This window comes from Hibiscus syriacus, unplaced genomic scaffold (genome assembly GCF_006381635.1).
Source record: "Hibiscus syriacus cultivar Baekdansim isolate YM2019G1 unplaced genomic scaffold, ASM638163v2 tig00110578_pilon, whole genome shotgun sequence".
Taxonomy (NCBI): Eukaryota; Viridiplantae; Streptophyta; class Magnoliopsida; order Malvales; family Malvaceae; genus Hibiscus; species Hibiscus syriacus.
In genome coordinates this window covers 366,481-391,374 of record NW_024062789.1, presented here as the reverse complement: position 1 = coordinate 391,374, position 24,894 = coordinate 366,481, and the positions used below count along the sequence as shown (strand labels likewise).

General features: G+C 39.1%; 1 protein-coding gene and 1 pseudogene across 1 annotated transcript; both read right to left on the bottom strand.

Moving 5' to 3' along the window:
- Positions 1 to 281: 281 nt before the first annotated feature.
- On the bottom strand, positions 282 to 5,315 carry LOC120133257 (annotated as a pseudogene).
- Positions 5,316 to 6,638: 1,323 nt separating this feature from the next.
- On the bottom strand, positions 6,639 to 23,148 carry LOC120133344 (NDR1/HIN1-like protein 13). The gene is made up of 2 exons (XM_039149949.1): positions 23,044 to 23,148; positions 6,639 to 7,394 (listed from the first exon to the last, which is right to left on the bottom strand). Exons 1-2 carry the CDS (start codon positions 23,113 to 23,115, stop codon positions 6,714 to 6,716), a joined length of 753 nt encoding a protein of 250 aa, XP_039005880.1. The 5' UTR covers positions 23,116 to 23,148; the 3' UTR covers positions 6,639 to 6,713.
- Between the last annotated feature and the right edge of the window lie 1,746 nt (positions 23,149 to 24,894).

The following is a 24,894-nucleotide window of genomic DNA, read 5'->3' as shown; positions in this document are numbered from 1 at the left end:
TGAGTTGCTTAAACAATTTAAAATTAAAAAAAAAACAAAATTTCCAAATCAAATTGAATTTTGATCACCGCTAGTTCCAAGGATGCCACGGATCCAAAGATCCATTAAACCCAAAAAGACCATCCACCGTAGCATAGAAAAACAGGGATAAGAAAGGAACCAGAGTTGCAATAAAGATAACTATTTCCCTTTTTAACCAACAAAAACCCAAGATTACTGGTTTTGCAATGACACCAAGAATTGTGTGTCCTATTATCTTTTCGTTTATAATTTGGTTTCCGTCCTCGTGCATTTCTCTTAAGAGTTCATCAAACTCCAACCTTGGCTCTCAAATTCAATTTAAGTTCTCTGCTATTTTAAGCAGAATGCCACAAATTGTTAAGCAATCATACAAGGGGGCACACTACCTAGTAGTCATTATCTCTGTCTGGCATACGACTTGGTGGTTTTTTCTCATCTGGATTTTCCAGGACAGATGCCTCGGTTGTCGTCAATAGCAATGAGACGCTGCGAACAAAAAGCATTTTTGTTTGGTTAAACTTATATAACGATTGTGTATAAGCAAGCACATATTTGTAACAAGATCTTCACCTGGCAGCATCGACTAAAGCTGTTCTAACGACTTTTAGAGGGTCAATGATTCCAGCTTTCACCATATCAACATATGTACCTGTTTTGGCACACCAAACAAGATAATGATCAGGGCAGAGGGTCTGTGGGTTCTCCTAAAAGAAAACAGCTGAAGGGCACTTTTAGAAAACTAAATATTGCAAGTGTATGTCTGTTAATGAGAGAATCTGAGAGTATGCAGTATAACTTGACGAAACTAAGATCAAATTATATGGCTGGAAACGAGTATTTTCATAAGATTGAAAGAAACAAACCTTTTGAAGCATCAAAACCCAACTTATCTTCATCTTGTTCCAGTAGTTTGCCAAGAACAAGAGAGCCATCATAACCAGCATTTGAAGCTATAGTTAAAGTCGGTGCCTAAAGTGCAGTCATTGATACAGTGAGGTACTAAACATTATAATGAGATCAGGAAGGCATGTATAGAGTTGTCAGAAACAAAACCTTAAGAGCATCTTGAACTATCTGAACGCCTCTTTTTTGATCTTCATTTTCAGTTTGAAGATTCTGCAAAGCCTTTGTACCATACAAGAGAGCAACACCACCACCTAACAAAAAATGTATTTACGTTATGACCTGAAGAAACATTTCTCTGTGAAACCCAAAAAGGAGAAGTTCTTCACCTGGCACAATACCCTCCTCCACAGCTGCTCTGGTAGCATTCAAAGCATCTGTGACTCTATCTTTCCTTTCTCCAACTTCTGCCTCACTAGCTCCACCAACCTGAGAAAACAACTAATAAGTACTCACCTTTGACGGCTTATGATGCACATGCCACTTGAAACATAGAAATATTAATTCTAGACCTTGAAAACAGCTACACCTCCAGATAGTTTTGACAGTCGCTCCAAACATGGCAGTGCTCTTCTCAATGGCCGTCCTCAACTGTAGATGTTTTCAAGAATCATAAGGCCAAAAAAGGAAAACAGGGATCATAAGAGCACAAATGGATAACAGTTGCACTCCCCACACCCAAACCCCCCAAAAATTATATAGTACAAGCACATGCATAGTAGTGTATAAATAGAATGGCATTTAAAATGAGTTGAAGCTTTAAAAAGATGAAGAAACAACCAAATGGGGCATCAAAATACCTCCTCGCATCTTTCTTCAATCAGCTTCTTATCTCCTCCCCCATGTAGAATTATCGTGTCATCAAGTGAGACAGTGATCTGTCATAAATTTGGTCAATTGCAGAAGAAAGAAAAAAAAATCAGGCATGTTATATAGATACATGCATACCCTTTTTGCAGTACCAAGCATTTCAACTTTGACTTTGTCGAGAGTTAAGCCGCGTTCTTCACTGATAACCTGTAGTTTTGATAGTTAATAATGACTACAAAATTATTAAAGGAAAATACCAGAGTAATGAGAATGTATACCTCTCCACCGGTAAGAATGGCAAGGTCATCCAAATTTGCCCGTCTGTTATCCCCAAAACCAGGAGCTTTAATGGCACACACCTAAATACATAAGATTTCACAATTAATAAGGTTGAGATGTCATATTCACTAAAAGCCTTAAAACATTTTGTACCGTTTGATGCATGGAAAAGTAAACTTAAAGCAAAGCCAGAGTTCAGACAATTACTTACCTTCAATCCAGCATGATGCTTATTGAGAATAAGTAAAGCAAGTGCATCACTCTCCAAATCCTCAGCCACAAGAAGAAGTGGTCTGCTTTTCTGTTCAAATTGAAGAAGAGAATGAGGAAATTCACAATGTGCTTTACTTATAATCATAAATGTAAAAGAGTCCTCAGATGAATTACATTTATAGCCAGCTCCAGTATCTTCACAAGCGAGTTAATATCTGAAATTTTCTTGTCATGAATGAGAATCAGGGGATTCTCAAGTTCCTGCCAACAAAAAATTAAAGCCTCTTTAAATCAATTTTTTTTTTACATGCTTGTGATGTTATTACAATCAGTAGAGGTTTGTATGCTATATGTAACAGGAAAAAAGGAAGCAAAAAGGTTAAGGACATAAGGTAGGTCAAATTTGTAAGCTTTTAAAAGTGCATAGTCTTTTGCATTAGCATGCAAAGACGAACTATGAACTAAACCTTTGATATAGCAATAATCTGATCTTCAAATTAAGTAAGCAAAGAAAAGGGAAACGATTTATGATTTTTACTGTGAGGCCCCTCCTCCAACCTGACAACATCAAAATAAGAGAAGAATAATACTTTTGAGCATGGGTTTTACATTGGAAACTGCAGTTTGGTCCAATGAACAACTATTTTAAGTAAAAACTACTGGAAAAAGGATACAAAGGGCTTACACATTTCTGGGTCTTCTGATCAGTAACAAAGTAAGGAGAGATATAGCCTCTGCCTAGGTTCATTCCTTCCACCACTTCTAATTCATTGTCTAAAGTATTCCCATCCTAAAATTTAAGGAAAACATTAGATACACCAAATTAAATGTGGTTTAAGAAGTAATCATTATTATTCAAAATTTTATCATCATTAAAATAATGTTAAAAAAAGAAAATTGGACTTACAGTGACCGTAATGACCCCTTCCTTCCCAACTTTCTCCATTGCTCTTGCTATTAGTTCTCCAATTTCACGTTCCCCATTTGCAGAAATAGTGGCAACCTATTTAAAACATACGTTACATACCAAAAACAATTTAATGCAGAATAAATCAAGGGTATAAGAGATAAAGAGCCACAGAGCCCACATCAACAAACCTGTGTAATTTCTTCCGGAGTGCTTATCATTACTGCCCTGCCTTTTAAGTCAGATATGACAGTATCAACTGCCATATTAATTCCTTTTCGCAAGTCCATCACATTTACACCTGCAGCCAATGACTTGCAGCCTTCCAAAAGAATTGCCTGAGTTAGGACAGTTGCACAAGTTGTACCTGTGAACAGAGATGCATTATGGTTACAGATCTTCAACAATCTTTCAGATATTATGGGAGAGATTTCAAAGAAATGTCATTTCTGTAATAAAAACTAAAGGTTTCCTCATGTGTCACGCTACAAATACAACTGAACCCATCCATGCTTTGAACCTGAATGTTATAGAGATCGCTCACTTATTCTATCCATAGACGCCCTGCATATCTAGGATTCTAGATTCTTAAATGGAGTCAAAGACTTTAAACGAATCCAGATTATTTATGCCACACTTTCCAAGAATATTTTGTAACAGCAGATTCCTATCCAAGGAGACTCTAATTCATATTAACATGGAATGAAGACTTATTTGAGTTGTCTTAAGCATAATTTGTTTTGCTGAAAAAGGAGTTGCTTTTGGGTACAAATCCCAAAAAACAGTTTTCTAAGATGAATGTCTTGTCTGAAAGCATTGGTACATTTGATTGATCGATGTTCAGTTAGAACACATTTAAGGAACAAGGTTGGAAATAATAGAAATCACCATCTCCAGCCACTCTATTGGTGGCATTTGCAACCTGCTTTACAAGATCTGCACCAACATTTTTAGCCTTATCTTTGAATTTGATGCTTTTGGCAACAGTAACGCCATCCTTTGTGACTTTAGGGTAACCTCGACTACTGTCAATAATTACATTACGGCCCTGAATCAATAGATCAGAATGAATACTATGACAAGGCATAATAGTAAGCATAAATTTGATCTCTCAATCTACTTTCATGTCTATTACCTTTGGTCCCATTGTGACTCTCACGGCATCTGCAACCTCAGACACACCCTGCAGCATAGCCGCCCGTGCCCCAACTCCAAAACTGATATCTTTTGCCACATAGTTCCTGCTGCAAATCACCCTACTACAAAACTGTAAATTATCAAGCAACCAGAGCAAATAAAGGTTAAGATTCATTCATATCCATCAAAATTAAATCCAAATATACAAATATTTTCACTTTAAGAAAAAGAAACGAAAACCCTTCTAACTATTTAATGACCCATCTCTAAAACTCCATTGTTACAAAAGTATCCAAAAGCATTTATTTATATAAGGAAAAGGCAACTATTGGGTCCTAGAAAATTGTTGTATTTTTAATTTCAGTCCTATTTCACACACTTCCTCACCACACAAACAGAAATCAAAATGAAAGAAAAATCAAGATATTATGATTTCTTACCAGTTTTCTCGAACTCGAGTAACTCTTATAATAAAAGATAAAGATAATTGATTAGATAAATAAAATAAATACAAAAAAAAACTCATTGACAGGAATTGACATGAACCAAATGTGATCCGCTGGATGCATTACCTAACAGATGAAGCTAATTTTGAAGCTACTCGATACATGAGCGAGATGGGTTATATTATACGCAACGAGAATGATCAAAAGTGAGACTTCAAAGTGAGCTTCCGCTGAAGTTCTTAAGGCTTCCAAGTTAAAAAATAGTAGGGTTTTAGCTAAGTTCGGGGTTTTCAGTCACATTATCTGAATAACAAAATGGAGATGAAACGATTGAATCCAGATTGTTCCAGATCGAGTCCAAAATGAAAATGGCCACTCACTAATCCAAATGTTTGATCTTGGGCCTGTTGCTTCTTTATACTTTTGGAGAACTATAGCAATCTTTTTCTTATCCTTTTATTACATTAAAATAACAATATTATCACTTTCCATAAAAATAAAGCACATGGAAAAATTAAAAATAAAAAGGACGAATGTGTGGCTAGCCCCACTTACTTCGCAAGGAATGATGAAGCCTGGGACATATTATTTGGAGCCATTACATGAAACATTTGAAAGCAGATAAATAAATAACTATTTATCAAGACAATATTGAAAGAGAATCAACACCAGATCGTAGTCCAAAATTAGTTGAGGAAATGAGCAGAGCTGTTGAAGAGAAATTGGGAGATCAAGATGACCCACGTACGTTGTGAAGGAAATCAAGTAGCATATAACACGGTCAAGTTAGCTCCAGGTGAGGTCATACAATGTCATAAAATTTTCACACCGTCAGTGGAACTACATGGTATTCTAACCAAGGAGGGTTGCAGTTGGAGAAGTTAGTTTAGATGTAAGATTTCTTTAATTATCGAAAAAATTATTATTTTATTTGATTCTAAAATTTTAGACAAAGTATTTATCTATTTTTAAAATTGTATTTTTATATTCCTAAAAAAGCTAAATATTATATCAACTTTATAATTCAATCAAAATTCTTCATCATCGTCTACTACTTATCTGTTGGTTGACGAGGGCGGCGGTAAAACTCTGAAAATTTTAATTCATCATTCTTTATATTTCTAAATATAAGTTTGATATTTATTTTATCAAAAAATATCTCAATTTAAACTTATAATGATATTACATGTTGATAAATAATTTCTCTAACTTCTATTATTAATAAATTTAATTTTTTAATACTAATAAAATCTATAAAAAATCAAAATGTTTTAGGTGTCATATTTGTATGTTGATTCCGCCGGTGCCTGATTTAACTTGAGTTTAAGATTTAATTAATTATGTTTTATATAAAATTAACTAATATGTATGTATATATATATAATTATCATAACGAGCATTGATAGTTTTTTTTTCCACAAATAGCATTAAAAATGAGACATGTTTTATTTATTTTATGTTTAATGACAAAAATTTATATTAAAAAAATATTTAACATAAACCTAACCTCTTTTTGGAAAAAAAATAAGTCTACTAACCATCCATCAAACTAATTTTTTGTCATCCGTATGTTATATTGTACATGTATTTCCATTTTGTTCCTTCCGAGGAGAAAAACGAAGGTCCTTTCCAGGAAAGCTAACTAAGCTTTGAGAATTGAGATTGGGACCCTACACCTCAAAAATAATTAAAAATTTCCCACCGACGCTCATACTGTATGAATTATATGCACCAAACCAATCCATCATTGCTTATTTCTCTCTTTCATATTCGGTAACGACACGGCTACCACTAAAAACATATTATTATGGCAAAATAAAATTTACTGAATAAGAAGAAAAAAAGCATATATTACAATTTTCGCGCAAAACATCATCAATTCATCAGCCAATAATAATAATAATACAAAGCTAAAGAACATGGTAAATAGCAAAGATAAAAACTAAACTAAAATAAACATCAACCCTTTTTCTTCATCTTTCTCAAATTCACATCGATCAGAACGTCCATTTCCAGATCTTGAGCTTCAAATCAACCTTACACTTTGCATTGGAAGTTGAAGCCGTGGTTGCCGATTTCCCCTTCGGAACAGTAACTTTAACCCCTTCACAAGTCACCATAATCTTAAGCTTTGGTGTCTTCAATGCTCCCATCTTCGCTTTCACTTTAGTTTCGAGCTTAATCTTCAATGGCAGCCCGTTCTTTGTCTTCAAAGCGGTCTTTAACTTGCCAGCCGACGTGTCATCGAGTTCTTGGTTGCTACTGGTTATGGCTGCTTTCAAAAGGGTCGTGTTTTTAGTCCCATGCACGAAGGAACCGAAAGAACCATCCCCGATATCGATGTCTTCACTTGTGGTAATAGATATGGTGGTTGGGTCGTAACTGTAGACGAGTTTTTTGTTAGGATTTTTGGCTTCGACGTTGAGGTTGATGTTGGTGATCAGCTTGGAGGCTGAGGTTATATTAAGGGTTGAGACTTTGAGGGAGGAAACTGCGAAAGTGGGGCGGTGGGGGCGGTAAAGGACGTATAGGATAGCACCGGCTATGGCGGCTAGGAGGATGAGGATAGCTATGGTGGTCCAAAGGCAACAAGAACAACAGCAGGAGCGGCGGTGGCGATTCGGTTGTGGACGGTAGAGAGGGCGGGAAGCTCCGTAGAGTTGAGCTTTAGTGGCAGGTGTAAACACATGATTTGCGTCCATATAATGTTAATATTATTAATTTCGTTTTTTTACAGGCCTGAACATGCAACCCAACAAACGAACCAAGCCCAGTTCAACAGCCGTGAGGAACCCTAACCCTGGCAGTGTTCTGTTCTACGCCACAAGCTCCCTCGCCTCCCTTTCCGAGTTTCACGGCCACCCGTCTCACATCCCCCACAACTCCGATTCCTCCGGCGCAAGGATTTCATGAAGATAACAAGCCAACAAACATTGGAGTTAGAGTTCTAATAGGGGTCAAACACTTAGATTCTAGGCTATAAATAAGACATGTAATCCATTTATGAGGGAGGGAAGACAAAAAAAAAACACACGAAAGTCCTACGGAAATACCAGAGAAATATAGAAGTACTCGAAGCTATTGTAATCAGTTTGAAAGGAAATAAAGAGGTAGTGTTTCCTTACCTTGTTTGTCGTTTTTACCTTGTATGCGTATCTCCTTCATTGTTGTGGTTCGAATAAAACTCAAAAGAAACGTTTTTGGTTGATGAACGAAGTGAGGCCTTTTTTTTTTCCGAAATATTTTTAGATCTATGCTCCTCCGGGTTGATTTTTGAAAAACAGATTCGATTGGTGAAAAAGAAATTTGAAAAGCTTTCGAAAAGAACAAAAAAATATAAGTTTTGCCGCCGATGAACGGTGGCCGTCACCGTTCAACGGCGACGATGAGGCGGCGCGAGGCGGTGTTTTCTGGAAAACGGGGCCTGTGTTCTTCACTTGGAAGAATGGCCCAGAGAACTTAGAAAGGGGGAGGGTCTCGGCTTATGAAAAGGGTAAATGAGAATTGTTAAAATGGTTTTAACCTAAATATATGGCCTGTTCTGCTCCATGCAATGGATCCACGTGTATCCTTTCAAAAGAGGGTTAATACCCGTTTCAGTCCCTCTTTCTTCCTAAGCTTTTATTTCACTCCTAATTTCTTCTAAATCAATCCCAAATTCAATTTTCCGTTCAATTTGGTCCCTTCACGTTTTTCCCCCTCTTATTTTTATTTAAATAGTGCACTTATTATATATAGTCAACCATATATTTTTATCATTTATCATTCTTAATTTTTCATTATTCGTTATTATTGTCACTTCTTTCAATACTTTAGTTTAAATGTATATGTATACATCACTATTATATTTCATAAGTATGTACGTATATGCTTTTATTATATTATACTTTTTTTTTCTTACTTTTATTTATTTAGTTAGTATGTATATATTTATTTTATTATTATTTTTTTTATCTAATATTTTATATGTATATATTTTTATTATTTTTACTTTATTACATATTATATATATATATATATATATTCTACACACATTTATTATATTCTTTTTTCCCAACCTTTTTTTTATACATTTCTTTTCTTTATTATATATATTACTTCCTTTATTCCATCCATTTTTTTACTTTCTCCATTATTTATTTCCATTTTATCTAACACATTACATGACCTTTTTAAGGATGATTTCACATAAATCAAAGGTAAGCAGTTTGGATTGTAATTTTACCTTTACATTTAAACTTTCGACTTTCGTACTTAAAGACAACTGGAAATTACGTAGTACCGAAAGGGCAGTTCAAGGGTGCTAATCCTTCCTTGACCGTAACCGACTCCCGAGCCCGACATATTTCTGGTAAGACGCAGATCATGTAAGGAATAAGGTATCCGGTTAACCTATTTATTCTTAAATAAATAATCGGTGGCGACTCCTAACCCAATCAATCCACATTTTCAAGTCGAAGCCCAATCCCGGGGCCCAACCGAAAGACGGTTCCGACAGCTTGGCGACTCCGCTGGGGACTTTGAGGTAAGCGAGTCAGGCTAAGGTAATTTCCAGTTGTCTTTTTACGAAAATGGTAAGTTTAAATTTTAAGGTAATATTTCGATCCTTTTTACTTACTTTTGATTATATTTTCGAGTAAATAGTTGGACTAATCGTTTTCTCATGATTTCAGACTTCAAAGTTTTTTCATTTAAGGCTCTATACCCGAGCTCCAATTCCTATTTTAAGTGGGGGTGAAAGCGACGCCTTCGTGTGAATTTATTCACCGTGCGGGCCTAGCAAGTAGCCTTCGGGATTCATATACCTTATGTTTTCGTGTGAATTTATTCACCGTGCGGGCATAAGGGAATGTGTCCCCTCGAGTTTAACTTAGTCCACACAAGCCTGTGATGGGTTTAGGACTAAGGGTCTGGCAAGCCCAAGGGGGCACCGACAAGGAGGACTCGGGTACCGTTTTTTAAAACCTAAACCGGGAGACCATGAAGAATTAGAGCCTACCCCGAAACCACGTTCCAAAACCTAGGATATTTTTACCCTAACCATGTTTTTTTTGCGCTTTTTTTTTTCCGTCATTTCTTATTTGCATTTTTTATTTTACTAACGTTTTTTGCCTTTGTGTTTGTTTTCTAGCATTTGCATCATTACAAGAGGCTATTGATCCCTAAAAAGCGTTTGTTATACACAAAATAATTCGAATTAATGGACAAAGGTGTTGTAATACAAGAGATTGAAAACGCTGAGGCACGACTATGGTCCGAGAAGGCTCAGAAAGAGAAGGGAGACAGTCTTCAGGGAAACTATGTGTCAGAACTGGTTAGTTATGCCGCTGTCAGCCTGAAACAGAATAATGCCCAAGAGCTGCGAAACATTTGGGACAGTTGGAAAAATGACAGAAAGCAGAAGTTCAGCCAACGATATGGTGATATCGCCCTCTTGCTCCATGTCAAGACTGATGAGCCCTTACTCCGAGCATTAATTCAATTCTGGAACCCTGGATATAGTTGTTTCACCTTTAACCAGGAAGACATGGTGCCTACTATCGAAGAGTATACTACTCTACTACACTGCGAAAGCATCAAACTAGAGAGGGCATATATTAAACATATCAAGAGTCAGCCCTTCAAGAACGGACTGGCCAAGATTGCAGGGGTTGATGAAAAGTGGGTGACTGATCGACTCCGGCACAAAGGTAGCGGGGAAGGAATCGAGTGGATCCATATAAAGCAACTAATGAAAAACCACCCTGATGAGTGGAAGACTATAGACCTGTTTGCACTGGGTCTGTACGGTTTGATCATATTTCCGAAGGCTTTGGGGTGCATTGACGCTGCCGTGGTGGAACTATTTGAGCAACTTTCTAAACGAGTTAACCCAGCACCAACCATCTTGGCTGAGACCTTTCGATCGCTCAACCATTGCCGAAGAACTGGCGGAGGAAGATTCACCGGGTGCATTCAGCTCATTCAGGTCTGGATTCACAGCCACTTCTGGAAGACTGACGGGGTTGCCTACCGCCGTTTCAGCACCACCTATTCACCTCTAGGTGAATTTATTACCTTAAAATGGTATGAAGGTGCTTCAAAAGAAAAATGGATGAAGGTCTTTACGCATCTTCAAGACCAAGATATTGTCTGGAGAGCCCCTTGGTTATTCCTCAGTGATGTTCTTTTTCGATGTGGTGACTCCGACACTGTGACCTTACTTGGACTTTGGGGAGCAGTCGGGTATGCTCCGCTATTAGCACTTAGACAATATGGAGCACGTCAGTTTGTCCCAGCAACGTGCGGGTTGGCTAGGTCAGAGTTTGAGTATCACGGCGACAGCTATAAAAAGATGATCAAAGAAGCAGCCGATTCATGGAGGAAAGTATTCCGGATGGATGTTGTAGCTGCCAGAAGCATGCTCACTCCGGATTATGTGGAGTGGCGAAGATTAAGAAAGAATGACAACATCCCTGTGCCAGACTGTGATGACACCCGGACCATGGAAGAACATCTCAGGCATGTCCCTTCTGAACTCGAGATAGCCAAGACCGAGTTTGAAGCCGTGAATAATGAGCTGAAGCAAAGGATAAAGGAACTTGAAGCTGAACGTTATCAGTGGAAGCTCGATGCTGACTCTCAGAAAGATCGGGCAGAAAAACTAGAAAAAGAACAAAAAAGAGTCCGTTTTGAGCTTGAAGACTTGAGAAAGGGGTATCAAGACAAAGTCAAGGATAACTCCAAGTTGAAGGTAACCTCTGAATACTGGAAAGACGAGGCTCATAGCCTGAAAAGGAAGTTTGAAGGGCCTGATGAGAAAGCTTGGAAGGAACAGATGAAGACTGCCCAAAGACGCTTGGCAGATAGTCAATATCAGAACCAGCGCTTGAGAGTTCGGATAGCTGACTTAGAAGAACGACATGAGAAAGATGGCAAGACAATAGCTGAGTTAGAAGCTATTGTAGAGGGGTTCAAGAGGCAAGCAAACGAGCTTCAGATGGTGCCTTTCGACGGAGGATTACAATGGCGTTTCCGTTGGGAACAAGCACAACGAAGGGTGAGGGCCCGAGACGCAACCATCCGAGTTTTCCTGGATCAAGTGCAAAAAGCAGCCCGTCATCTTCACGGCCTAGCAAGGGAAGCGGGTGTGGTTCGACAAGGCATTCAACCAGTGACAGATGAAGGCAGAAGACTTGTCAACCTACTGGAAGCTGTTCGGGGTCTAGAGGATTTAGTCCAAATGTACCTTTAATCTGTTTTTATGTCTCTTAAAAGATAAGACATTTTTGTCTGAACAAGGGTTATTTATAATAATGAACACTTTTCTGGATCAATGCCTCCAATTGCATACATCATGCATTGCATTTCTTGCATTTTATATTTCATGTCTGTTTATTTTATATTTTTTTTCCATGTTTTTACATTCGTATTAACTAACAGAACATGTCTCAGACACCGAGCTTACCACCACAAGCATCAGATACACATCACCCGCACAATACTCGAACAAAAAAGAGACAAATGGAAGCCAGAATGGAGAAAATCGAAGAGCACATGGCAAGACTTCAAAAGGAACTAGAAGATAAGATGGCTCAGAACAGTGAAAGTACTCTTGAGTCCATCAAGAAAAATCAGGAGTCCTTGGTCGACCAAATCGTAGCCAAGTTGTCAGGTCTACAGCAAGCTAGTGCATCAGGGGGCATCTCTTCCGAGGGGGTGGCCATACCACCAACCCCGCAAGTGGTTCTCTCACCCGGAATATTACCCGGGGACGCATCTGCTACTAAAGGGAAAGCAGCACTACCCGGGGACTCATCCGCTACCAAAGCGAAAGTTGCACCTGCTGTGAAGATAAAAACTTCTACAATCATCCCTGATGATCATCCGGATGATTATAATGTCCCAGACTTTGACGAGGAAGATAAAGCCAAAAAGATGGAAGAAAAGATAAAAATATTAGAAGATCAAATAAAGATGGTCCAGGGAGACCATGATTATTATGGAGTGGACGCAATGGAGCTAAGCCTAGTTCCAGACTTGGTGCTTCCACCAAAGTTTAAAATTCCTGAGTTTGAGAAGTTCGACGGGAACAGCTGCCCTTCAGTCCATATCACTATGTTCTGTCGAAAGATGACAGGATATGGAGGGAATGATCAACTCCTGATCCATTGTTTTCAGGAGAGCCTGTCCGGTTCAGCTATTCGGTGGTACAACCAGCTTAGCCGAACTCATATCAAGACGTGGAAAGACTTAGCCAAGTCTTTCCTGGAGCAGTATAAGCATATCAACGATATGAGACCAGACCGGGTCATGTTACAAAGCCTGGAGAAGAAACACAATGAGAGTTTCCGACAGTACGCACAGAGATGGAGGGATTTATCTGTGCAAGTTCATCCACCTTTGGATGAAAAGGAAACTAGAAAGCTGTTTGTACAGACCCTGAGGGCACCTTACTTCGGGCATTTGGTAGCAATCACGTCGGGGAGTTTTTCAGATTTAGTCATGGCCGGCGAAATGATCGAGTTGGCCATTAAACAAGGAAAGATTGAGGGAGGAGACTCCAGTAAAAAGCCTCCCACGAAAAACAAGGAGCGAGAGATCAACAATGTGAACACCTACAACGTCAACAAGGGGGTTACGATCTCAAGCTCAAATTCCACAGCAGCTGTACCATCCGGTACTTCTAGACAGAACCAGAGAGAACCGAGAAGAGAAAGGGAAAGGGAGCAGTTTGACCCCATTCCCATGACGTATAAAGAATTATACCAACAGCTCTTCGACACTCATGCAGTGTCGCCTTATCCTATGAATCCAATAAATCCCCCTTACCCGAAATGGTATGACGAGAGCGCTCATTGCGAATACCATGGCGGTGTGCAGGGGCATTCGATTGAAAGTTGTCTCGCATTCAAGAGACTTGTGCAAAGAATGAGAAACAAGAATTGGATCACTTTCAACTCCGGAGCACCAAACGTCGCTCAGAATCCCTTGCCCAATCATCAGGAGACAGGAATCAATGCCATTACTACTGAAAGGGGAAGGAGAATTAAATCGAGTGTTTCGGAAATAAAATCTCCTTTGGCTTGGGTATGGAGCCAAATGGTAAAGGCAGGATTTCTTGCACCATATCCAGATACGACAGAAAATGAAGATGGTAACCATTGTTGTTACCACAACAAAGAAGGGCATAAAGTGCAAGATTGCCCAGAGTTCAGATTGTTAGTCCAGCTCATGATGGATCGAAAGGAGCTGGAGTTTTACGAAGAAATTCAAGATTCTTTGGAAGCAGATGTTTGTGCCACCGGAGAATCATCAGATAGAAAATTTGGTAGGGGTAGTCCTTTGATAATTACCCCTAAGGCAAGCATGACAGTGACAACACCAGCCAAGGTGGTAATCTCCGCACCGAGGCCTTTTCAATATAAGGACAATCGGCAAGTGCCATGGAAGTATGAGTGTCAGGTGAGCACTTCCGGAGGAGGTAATAGTAAAGTGGGGCAAAGACCACTGGAGCCATTCAAAGAAGATGTGCTAGTCGTCAATGAACCTATAAAGGAGGAAGAAGCTAAAGAGTTCCTCAAGATCTTGAAGCACAGCGAGTACAACATTGTAGAACAGCTCCACAACTTACCTACACGTACTTCAATGCTAGCACTACTTTTAAGCTCGGAAGCACACCGAGAAGCGTTGTTGAATGTCCTTAATCAAACGTTCGTACCACAAGACATACCAGTCAGCAAGATGGATCGACTGGTAAACAATATTCAAGCTGATAATCTCATCTCATTTTCAGATGATGAGATTCCATCAGGAGGAAGAGGCCGAACGAAGGCGTTACACATTACTACCTACTGTAAGGGGCACGCTTTACCAAGTGTCTTAATAGATAATGGTTCAGCCTTGAACGTGATGCCTTTGATTACATTGAAGAGGCTACCAATAGATACCTCTCATATGAGAGCTTGTCAGAATGTGGTCCGAGCATTTGATGGGACCAAAAGAGAGGTAATCGGAAAGATTGAGGTACCATTGACCATCGGACCAGCCACCTATGATGTTGAGTTCCTTGTGATGGATATCATGCCGTCCTATAGCTGTCTTTTGGGAAGGCCGTGGATTCATCAAGCAGGTGCAGTACCCTCCACGTTGCACCAGAAAGTTAAATTTGTCATTGACGGGGCCTTGGTAATTATCAACGCTGAGGAAGATATCGTGGCAAGCGTGACCACGGAGGCTCCATACATCGAAGTAGACGAGGAAGCGGTAGAATGTTCGTTCCGTTCCTTGGAGTTTGTGAATGCCACATTCGTGGCAGAAGGAAAAAGAATCCCAAGACCTCGACTCTCCAAATGTACAAGGATGGAGATCAAGCAAACCCTAGGCCGAGGCGCAAGAACCGGGAGAGGTTTTGGGAAATATTTGCAAGGAATGATCAACCCTGTCCGTCCTATCCCAAAATTAGACCAGTTTGGGCTCGGTTTTCAGCCCGGTTATCATGAAAAGAGAAAGGAAATTCAAAAGAACCGGGAGAAAAGGTTAGCCAGATTGACTGGAAACGAACTCCAATGGAAGCCTATGACATTCCCGCCGCTCTTCAGAACATTCAAGTCAGGTGGTTATGTGTTTGAGACCACCATGTCCGAGTTACAAACGGCTCTGGAAGATCTGAACGTTAATGCCGTGACCACAGAAGATGTTGACAACGAAGATAGATCCAGGATATGCCCTCTGCCGCATGGATTCGTACCTAGCAGTTGGTCGGTGGAAGAACTACCTGTGGTTTACAAGAATCTTTCAGAGTAATATTCGAACTATCCCTATTTGCCTATACCCGGGGCAATAGGTGATCTTTTGTAAGGGTGAATAAATGTTTTGTTTAAGTTTAATAAAGGATGCATTTTTCTTTTCCATGGCAAACAAAGTTTTCTTTTATTCATTATCTATCTCCTTCAGTATTTCATTTCCAGTTACTCTCAAAGTTAGTTCTTGACCATTCCGTGTGGGATATTATCCTCTCACACATACACATCTTCCTCCTTTCAGGTTCCCAGATAACGATAATGTGGGCACTAATGACCCTGATCCGGAGGTGGATTTTGAATCAACCATTTGTCTTGGGGAATTTGAAGAATGCGATAATGAAGAAGAGTACAACTTACCTACCGAATTGTTGAGAATGATAGAAAAAAAAGAAAAGCAAATACTGCCACATGAAGAGGCGATCGAAATCTTAAATTTGGGCACTGAGGAAGATCGAAAGGAGGTTAAAATCGGCACAACTCTTTCGACTGAAGCAAGAAAAAACCTGATAGCCTTACTTCAGGAGTACGAAGATGTGTTTGCTTGGTCGTATCAAGACATGCCGGGACTAGACACAGATATGGTAGTTCACAAACTACCAATCAAACCAGAATTCAAACCAGTGCAGCAAAAACTGAGAAGAATGCGACCAGAAATGCTCCTTAAGATAAAGGAGGAAGTCAAGAAGCAATTTGATGCCGGTTTTCTCCAAGTAGCCAAATACCCTGAATGGGTGGCCAACATAGTGCCTGTACCGAAGAAGGACGGGAAAGTACGCATGTGTGTCGATTACCGAGACCTTAATAAGGCCAGTCCCAAGGACAACTTTCCTCTGCCACACATAGACACTCTGGTGGACAATACGGCCGGGAACGCCTACTTTTCATTCATGGATGGATTTTCGGGGTACAATCAGATCAAGATGCATCCCGAAGACATGGAAAAGACCACTTTCGTCACAATGTGGGGAACTTTCTGTTACAAAGTGATGCCTTTCGGATTAAAGAATGCTGGGGCAACATATCAGAGAGCTATGGTGACCCTGTTCCACGACATGATGCACAAAGAAATCGAGGTTTATGTCGACGACATGATTGTCAAGGCACAGACCGAGAGGGAACATGTCAAGAATCTGAGGAAGCTCTTCCAGAGATTGAGAAAGTTCCAACTAAGACTAAACCCTAGCAAGTGTACCTTCGGGGTAACATCTGGAAAACTACTAGGCTTTATAGTCAGCAGGAGAGGCATACAGGTCGATCCAGATAAGGTTAAGGCTATCCAGAATCTACATCCACCACGAACCCAAAAAGAAGTCCGAGGTTTTCTGGGCAGACTAAACTACATAGCTCGGTTCATCTCTCAGTTAACCGACAAATGTGACCCCATCTTTCGTCTCCTCCGGAAAAATAGCCCTGGAGCATGGGATAAAAATTGTCAGATTGCATTTGAGAAGGTAAAAGAGTACTTGTCTCACACTCCTGTCCTGATGTCCCCTATCCCAGGAAAACCTCTGTTTTTGTATCTCTCCATATTCGAGAACTCCATGGGGTGTGTTCTGGGTCAACACGATGAGTCTGGGAAGAAGGAAAGAGCCATCTACTACTTAAGCAAGAAGTTCACCAATGGCGAGGTCCGATATCCTCCTATTGAGAAGGTTTGTTGTGCCCTGGTATGGGCTACAAAAAGACTTCGACAATACATGTTGTATCACACCACTTGGCTGATTTCCAAGTTAGACCCACTAAAATACATGATGGGTGTACCTGCTCTATCCGGAAGGTTAGCTCGATGGCAGATGCTTTTGTCTGAATTTGACATCGAATACGTGAGCCAAAAAGCGGTAAAAGGCAGCGCCATATCCGATTTTTTGGCAAGCAGAACTGATGAGAGCTATGAGCCGCTGGACTTTGATTTCCCGGACGAGGACTTAATGGCCATATCTTTAGAGGAAACAAGCATTTTAACGGACGGTTCTTGGAGAATGCACTTCGATGGGGCATCAAATGCACTAGGACATGGCATCGGGGCAATTCTAGTCTCCCCATAAGGGAGTCACTACCCATTTACGAGCAGACTGAACTTTGATTGTACCAATAACATGGCAGAATACGAAGCCTGTGTCTTGGGAATTCGGGCTGCACTGGGGCAAAATATAAAGACTTTACGGGTGTATGGAGACTCAGCCTTAGTAATCTATCAGCTCCGAGGAGAGTGGGAAACTAAGGATATAAAGCTGTTAGAGTACCGAAAACTAGTGTTGGATCTGCTCGAAGAGTTCGACAAAGTCACCTTCCACTACGTGCCTAGAGAAGAAAATCAGATGGCTGACGCTTTAGCTACATTGGCAGCCGCATTCAGGGTTGGTGGGGAGTCTAAAATGATGCCAATCAACATGCAATCGTATGAGTACCCAGCTCATTGTTACCAAATTGAAGAAGTGAAAGATACTAAGCCTTGGTACTTCGACATTCTGCAGTATATCAAGCATCAGAGTTATCCAGAGAAAGCCACCGAAACCGATAAGAGAACCCTTAGAAGGTTGGCAGCTGGATACGTCCTTGACAGAGAGGTTTTATACAAGAAAAGCCATAACCAAGTTCTATTAAGATGCGTCGATGCTGAAGAGGCAAAAATGATAGTGGAAGAAGTACATGATGGGGTTTGTGGAGCACATGTAAATGGGCATATGATGTCAAGACAAATAATGAGATGCGGATATTTTTGGTCCACACTGGAAAGTGATTGCATCAACTATGCTAGGAGATGTCATAAATGTCAGATTTATGGAGACAAGATAAATGTTCCACCCCATCCGCTTCATGTAATGACGTCACCATGGCCTTTTTCTGTGTGGGGCATGGACGTTATCGGGCAAATCCATCCGAAGGCTTCGAATGGTCACCGTTTCATTCTCGTAGCAATTGACTATTTCACGAAATGGGTAGAGGCTGCGTCATACGCCAGTGTCACTCAATCCACTATTTGCAAGTTTCTGAAGAAAGAAATTATATGTCGGTATGGTCTACCTGAAAGGATTATCACCGATAACGCAACAAACTTGAACAACAAGACGATGAGCGCTGCCTGCGAACAGTTCAACATAAAACATCATAATTCCACTGCTTACAGACCAAAGATGAACGGAGCAGTAGAAGCAGCAAACAAAAATATTAAGAAGATAGTGGAGAAAACAACTGAAACTTACAAAGACTGGCATGAGAAGTTGCCTTTTGCTTTGTTCGCTTATCGAACCTCGGTACGAACTTCGACTGGGGCAACTCCATTTTCACTAGCCTATGGAATGGAAGCAGTGCTACCCATTGAAGTCGAGATTCCGTCTCTTAGGGTCTTGTCAGAAGTCAAACTGGATGATGCAGAATGGGCACAATCCAGATATGATCAGCTTAATCTGATAGATGAAAAAAGACTGAAAGCCATTCATCATGGTCAAATCTATCAGAAACGAATGATCCGAGCACATGACAAAAAGGTGCGCCCGAGAATATTCCGCGAAGGGGATCTAGTGCTAAAAAGAATCTGGCCGGTCCATAAAGATGTCCGAGGAAAATGGACGCCAAATTGGGAAGGACCTTATGTCGTGAAAAAGGCTTTCTCCGGAGGAGCCCTCGTCCTAGCTGAAATGGACGGACCTGAACTGCCACATCCCATCAACTCGGACGCAGTCAAGAAATATTTCGCTTAGGATGAAAACCCGAGAGGGCGTCCTAAGTTGAAAAAAAAAAAAAAAAAAAAACGTTTAGGGTGAAAACCCGAAAGGGCGTCCTAAATTGAAAAAAGAAAAAGAAAAAAGAAGAGAAAATAAGGTGGGTTCAAGATGAAAACCCGCAAAGGGCGTCTTGCAACTAAGGATGGGTCCAAGTTGAAAACCCGGAAAGGGCGATTTGGATATCAACGGTGGAAACATCCCGGCACATGAATCTTCTACGAACTCAACAAATCGGAGAAATGTTGCACCCTCCCAAACGTTGTCGCATTTTCAAAGATCCTTTGGCAAAGGCTGCATTCAAAGTCACCAAAAGACTTTTCAGCTCAGAAGTGCCCACGTTATCGAGATCTAAGACATTCATTTACACATCATTGTGTATTCGTCTTCTAGAATGTTTGCCATGTATTATTTGTTCTTCTCCTCCCTTATGAATAAAGACCATATTTCCTCCAACTCCTTTCGAGCATCTTGAATTAGATTTAAACCTAATGGTTTATTTATTTTTATGAAAAATAATCGTATATTACTGTACAAAGATTCATGGAAAAGTACAGGTACCCAGAAGCCGATCAAGGCTCATGCACATGCTTGAGATGGTTGAGGAGCATTTCCAAAAAAAAAAAAAAAAAAAAAAAAAAAAAAACCAGAATGTGCACATCAGACTCAGACATTTGAAGAATTCAAGATCAGAGATCGGAACTTCAAGCCCTCAAAATCAAGAGTCAACAACGACAGGCCACCGGAAATCAAGATTTCTCTCCAGAGCCCAGAATAACATGTGTTGCCCATACATTTTTAGGCATACCTAAGAGCATGACATTCATACCATCGCATATATGCATATCTTTGCAGGATTTACCCAGAGCCAATTTCAACTTCACAACGAAGGATATTGGACTCCAGACAACGCAAGTTCAACTTCACGACGAAGGGACCGCTGGTTGTCAACAAACATTTCTCAAATTCAGAGCCAATTTCAACTTCACAACAAAGGATATTGGACTCCAGACGACGCAAGTTCAACTTCACGACGAAGGGACCGCTGGTTGTCAACAAACATTTCTCAAATTCAGAGCCAATTTCAACTTCACAACGAAGGATATTGGACTCCAGACAACGCAAGTTCAACTTCACGACGAAGGGACCGCTGGTTGTCAACAAACATTTCTCAAATTCAGAGCCAATTTCAACTTCACAAACGAAGGATATTGGACTCCAGACAACGCAAGTTCAACTTCACGACGAAGGGACCGCTGGTTGTCAACAAATATTTCTCAAATTCAGAGCCAATTTCAACTTCACAACGAAGGATATTGGACTCTAGACAACGCAAGTTCAACTTCACGACGAAGGGACCGCTGGTTGTCAATAAGCAACTTCTCAATTTCGGAGCCAATTTCAACTTCACAACGAAGGACATTGGACTCCAGACAACACAAGTTCAACTTCACGACGAAGGGACCGCTGGTTGTCAAGAAACAATTTCCCAGTTCCAGAACCAATTTCAACTCCACGGTGGAGGATATTGGACTCGGAACAATACTACTCACTTGGATTTCAACTTCACGATGAAGGATATCCAGTTCCCAGGCTCAACTTCAAGACGAAGAGGGCATACACAACTTCACAACGAAGGGTATCATGCCCTAACAGATGAACCCAACCTCACGACGAATGAGTCATCTGTAACACCACAACACCAAAGTCTTCAAGTCAAGTTTCAGCTTCACGACGAAGTACCTTGAGCCAGAAGACGATTCAGAGGCCACTTGTCAAAAAAACTTTGAGCTCGGTTTCAACTTCACGACGAAGGATTTCGTGCTCAAAATTTTCCGGTTTTGACCCAACTTCACGACGAGTGAGTCGTTTCGTGATCGACAAACCAATTTCAGCATCGGATTTCAACTCTACGACGGAGGATATTCGATATGGACGAAATATGTGTCATTTAATCTTTGCTCTATTTTCGTTACACGACAATAAGCAAAGAGGGGCAGGTGTAAACACGTGATTTGCGTCCTTATAATGTTAATATTATTAATTTCGTTTTTTTACAGGCCTGAACATGCAACCCAACAAACGAACCAAGCCCAGTTCAACAGCCGTGAGGAACCCTAACCCTGGCAGTGTTCTGTTCTACGCCACAAGCTCCCTCGCCTCCCTTTCCGAGTTTCACGGCCACCCGTCTCACATCCCCCACAACTCCGATTCCTCCGGCGCAAGGATTTCATGAAGATAACAAGCCAACAAACATTGGAGTTAGAGTTCTAATAGGGGTCAAACACTTAGATTCTAGGCTATAAATAAGACATGTAATCCATTTATGAGGGAGGGAAGACAAAAAAAAACACACGAAAGTCCTACGGAAATACCAGAGAAATATAGAAGTACTCGAAGCTATTGTAATCAGTTTGAAAGGAAATAAAGAGGTAGTGTTTCCTTACCTTGTTTGTCGTTTTTACCTTGTATGCGTATCTCCTTCATTGTTGTGGTTCGAATAAAACTCAAAAGAAACGTTTTTGGTTGATGAACGAAGTGAGGCCTTTTTTTTTTCCGAAATATTTTTAGATCTATGCTCCTCCGGGTTGATTTTTGAAAAACAGATTCGATTGGTGAAAAAGAAATTTGAAAAGCTTTCGAAAAGAACAAAAAATATAAGTTTTGCCGCCGATGAACGGTGGCCGTCACCGTTCAACGGCGACGACGAGGCGGCGCGAGGCGGTGTTTTCTGGAAAACGGGGCCTGTGTTCTTCACTTGGAAGAATGGCCCAGAGAACTTAGAAAGGGGGAGGGTCTCGGCTTATGAAAAGGGTAAATGAGAATTGTTAAAATGGTTTTAACCTAAATATATGGCCTGTTCTGCTCCATGCAATGGATCCACGTGTATCCTTTCAAAAGAGGGTTAATACCCGTTTCAGTCCCTCTTTCTTCCTAAGCTTTTATTTCACTCCTAATTTCTTCTAAATCAATCCCAAATTCAATTTTCCGTTCAATTTGGTCCCTTCACGTTTTTCCCCCTCTTATTTTATTTAAATAGTGCACTTATTATATATAGTCAACCATATATTTTTATCATTTATCATTCTTAATTTTTCATTATTCGTTATTATTGTCACTTCTTTCAATACTTTAGTTTAAATGTATATGTATACATCACTATTATATTTCATAAGTATGTACGTATATGCTTTTATTATATTATACTTTTTTTCTTACTTTTATTTATTTAGTTAGTATGTATATATTTATTTTATTATTATTTTTTTTATCTAATATTTTATATGTATATATTTTTATTATTTTTACTTTATTACATATATATATATATATATATATATATATTCTACACACATTTATTATATTCTTTTTTCCCAACCTTTTTTTTATACATTTCTTTTCTTTATTATATATTACTTCCTTTATTCCATCCATTTTTTTACTTTCTCCATTATTTATTTCCATTTTATCTAACACATTACATGACCTTTTTAAGGATGATTTCACATAAATCAAAGGTAAGCAGTTTGGATTGTAATTTTACCTTTACATTTAAACTTTCGACTTTCGTACTTAAAGACAACTGGAAATTACGTAGTACCGAAAGGGCAGTTCAAGGGTGCTAATCCTTCCTTGACCGTAACCGACTCCCGAGCCCGACATATTTCTGGTAAGACGCAGATCATGTAAGGAATAAGGTATCCGGTTAACCTATTTATTCTTAAATAAATAATCGGTGGCGACTCCTAACCCAATAAATCCACATTTTCAAGTCGAAGCCCAATCCCGGAGCCCAACCGAAAGACGGTTCCGACAGCAGGAAACGAAGTGTTGGTTGCGGTGGCGGTGCCATTGGTGGCTTGTTTTGTTGAAGGGTAAACCCTGTCTGCCATGGTGGTTGCCTGGTGGGGGAGAACTGAAAAAAGGTGTTAATTTTTTTGGTATTTAAACTTCAAATTGACAATAGTCGACTCAAGATATGAAGGTGCGTGCGTCTCAGCGCGTGTTTTTTGGAGAGTGGGATAGGTAGGAGAGTTAATAGTTATGGACTTAATCAAACAAAAAGGAATTAAGTGTTCGGTCGGGTGACTTCGTGTGATAAGGGTAATTTGACTAAGGAGAACGGAAGGTGGGTCTTGGGAGTGACAGCAATGCCTTAACTGAAACCGAAGGAAATGTTATGTCGACGCGCTTGTTTTCGGAGCGTGTATTACGCGTTGTAGCAGCTAAGACTTTGTGCGACTTTCAAATTATGGAGTGAGTTATAGATATTTTAGCCATAAATAATTAAGATTGTTTAAATGAAGACAGAGATATTTTTATAGATTAAAAATTTTGCATGATAAGGCTTTTTCTTACTTCTAATAAAAGTTTTAATTTAATTTATAAAAATTTTGAATTAAAAATAAAATTTAAGAAGTTTCTCTTATCATATTTTATATCTAGTTTTTCTGGCTTTTCAAAACTATGTAATAATTAGATGAAGCTGGCATGATCAACACTCTAATATATAAAATCGCTTGGTTATGCCACTAAACAGCTATTAATTTGATGGAATCTTATATCCGTATCTCACATGTGACGAATTCAGTAATTCAACTACATTAAATATGTCGCAATTAATAAGATAGTTAGATCGTGAATTAATTACAAATATCAAGTTCCTTGAGTAATCGCTACAATTAGGAATATTCTGTAAAATAAATCGAGGGTTTAAAAGGAACAAAGATTACACATTGTGCCGAAACAGAGAGTGGTCGAGCAAAGTGTCAAAATTCACCTAAGATGGCGCCTAAATAGGAAATTTGTTGCTTAAAACCGCCTTAATGAAAGTCAATGCCTGACCATAGCAAATTTATCTTCTCAAACAATCACAGATGTTCCATGTTACCTAATCTATATGTGCTTAGCTTTTCATTTTTTAAGGATGGACTTCAAAGAAAACTAGGGAACCCAGCAAATTGATTCCCCACCTAACGAGTGATACCCCAAATACGCATTAAAATAATTGCTTATTGCTTTTGGCCTTTCCTTTGTGTTGAACTATTGTTAACACAAACACATCACGTGATTGTGATTTTTTTTAAATCGAAGTATTTATTTTAGATTACTCATTATAAAAAAAATTTATTACAAAGAAAATAATAATCTAGGATTATTGTACAATTGATTTATATACACGGTCTAAAACTGATTAAAACGTAATATTTTATTTAAATTTATTTAGTGATTACTGATTTCGTGTAAAATTAACTAGATGTTAACTCATTATAAACATATAAAAATTGTTTGAAAATTGTAATATATTTTGAGAAGATGCGAAGATAATGTAAAATTTAATTGTTATTCATAAAGATGAATGTTTTTAACATCTATATAAAAGTTTAAGTAAAACTGTGCATATAAAAGTTTTATATAAAACTAGTTTACATTGCATCTATTATGGGCGTAAACAATATTTGAATTGAAATGTTTTTTTCTTAAAAATGATAGTTTGTAACTTATGCAGTTATTCGAAAGAAATTATTATTCATCGTAAAAATATTTCAGATATATTTTTATTATTAATATATTTTTACAACTTTAAATTTAATAAATTTAAATATTTTAAAAAATATTAAAAATTTATTCCTTAGCATAAATCTTGTGACCGCAGAAGAAGGAAAGGGTCA

What these genes read in the sequence shown, in the direction of transcription:
- LOC120133344 (XM_039149949.1), bottom strand. Translation starts at nt 23,115, where the DNA reads ATGGCAGACAGGGTTTACCCTTCAACAAAACAAGCCACCAATGGCACC. An exon ending in CCGCAACCAACACTTCGTTT is followed by an intron (nt 7,395 to 23,043) that starts CCTGCTGTCGGA and finishes CATGTGTTTACA; the next exon opens with CCTGCCACTAAAGCTCAACT.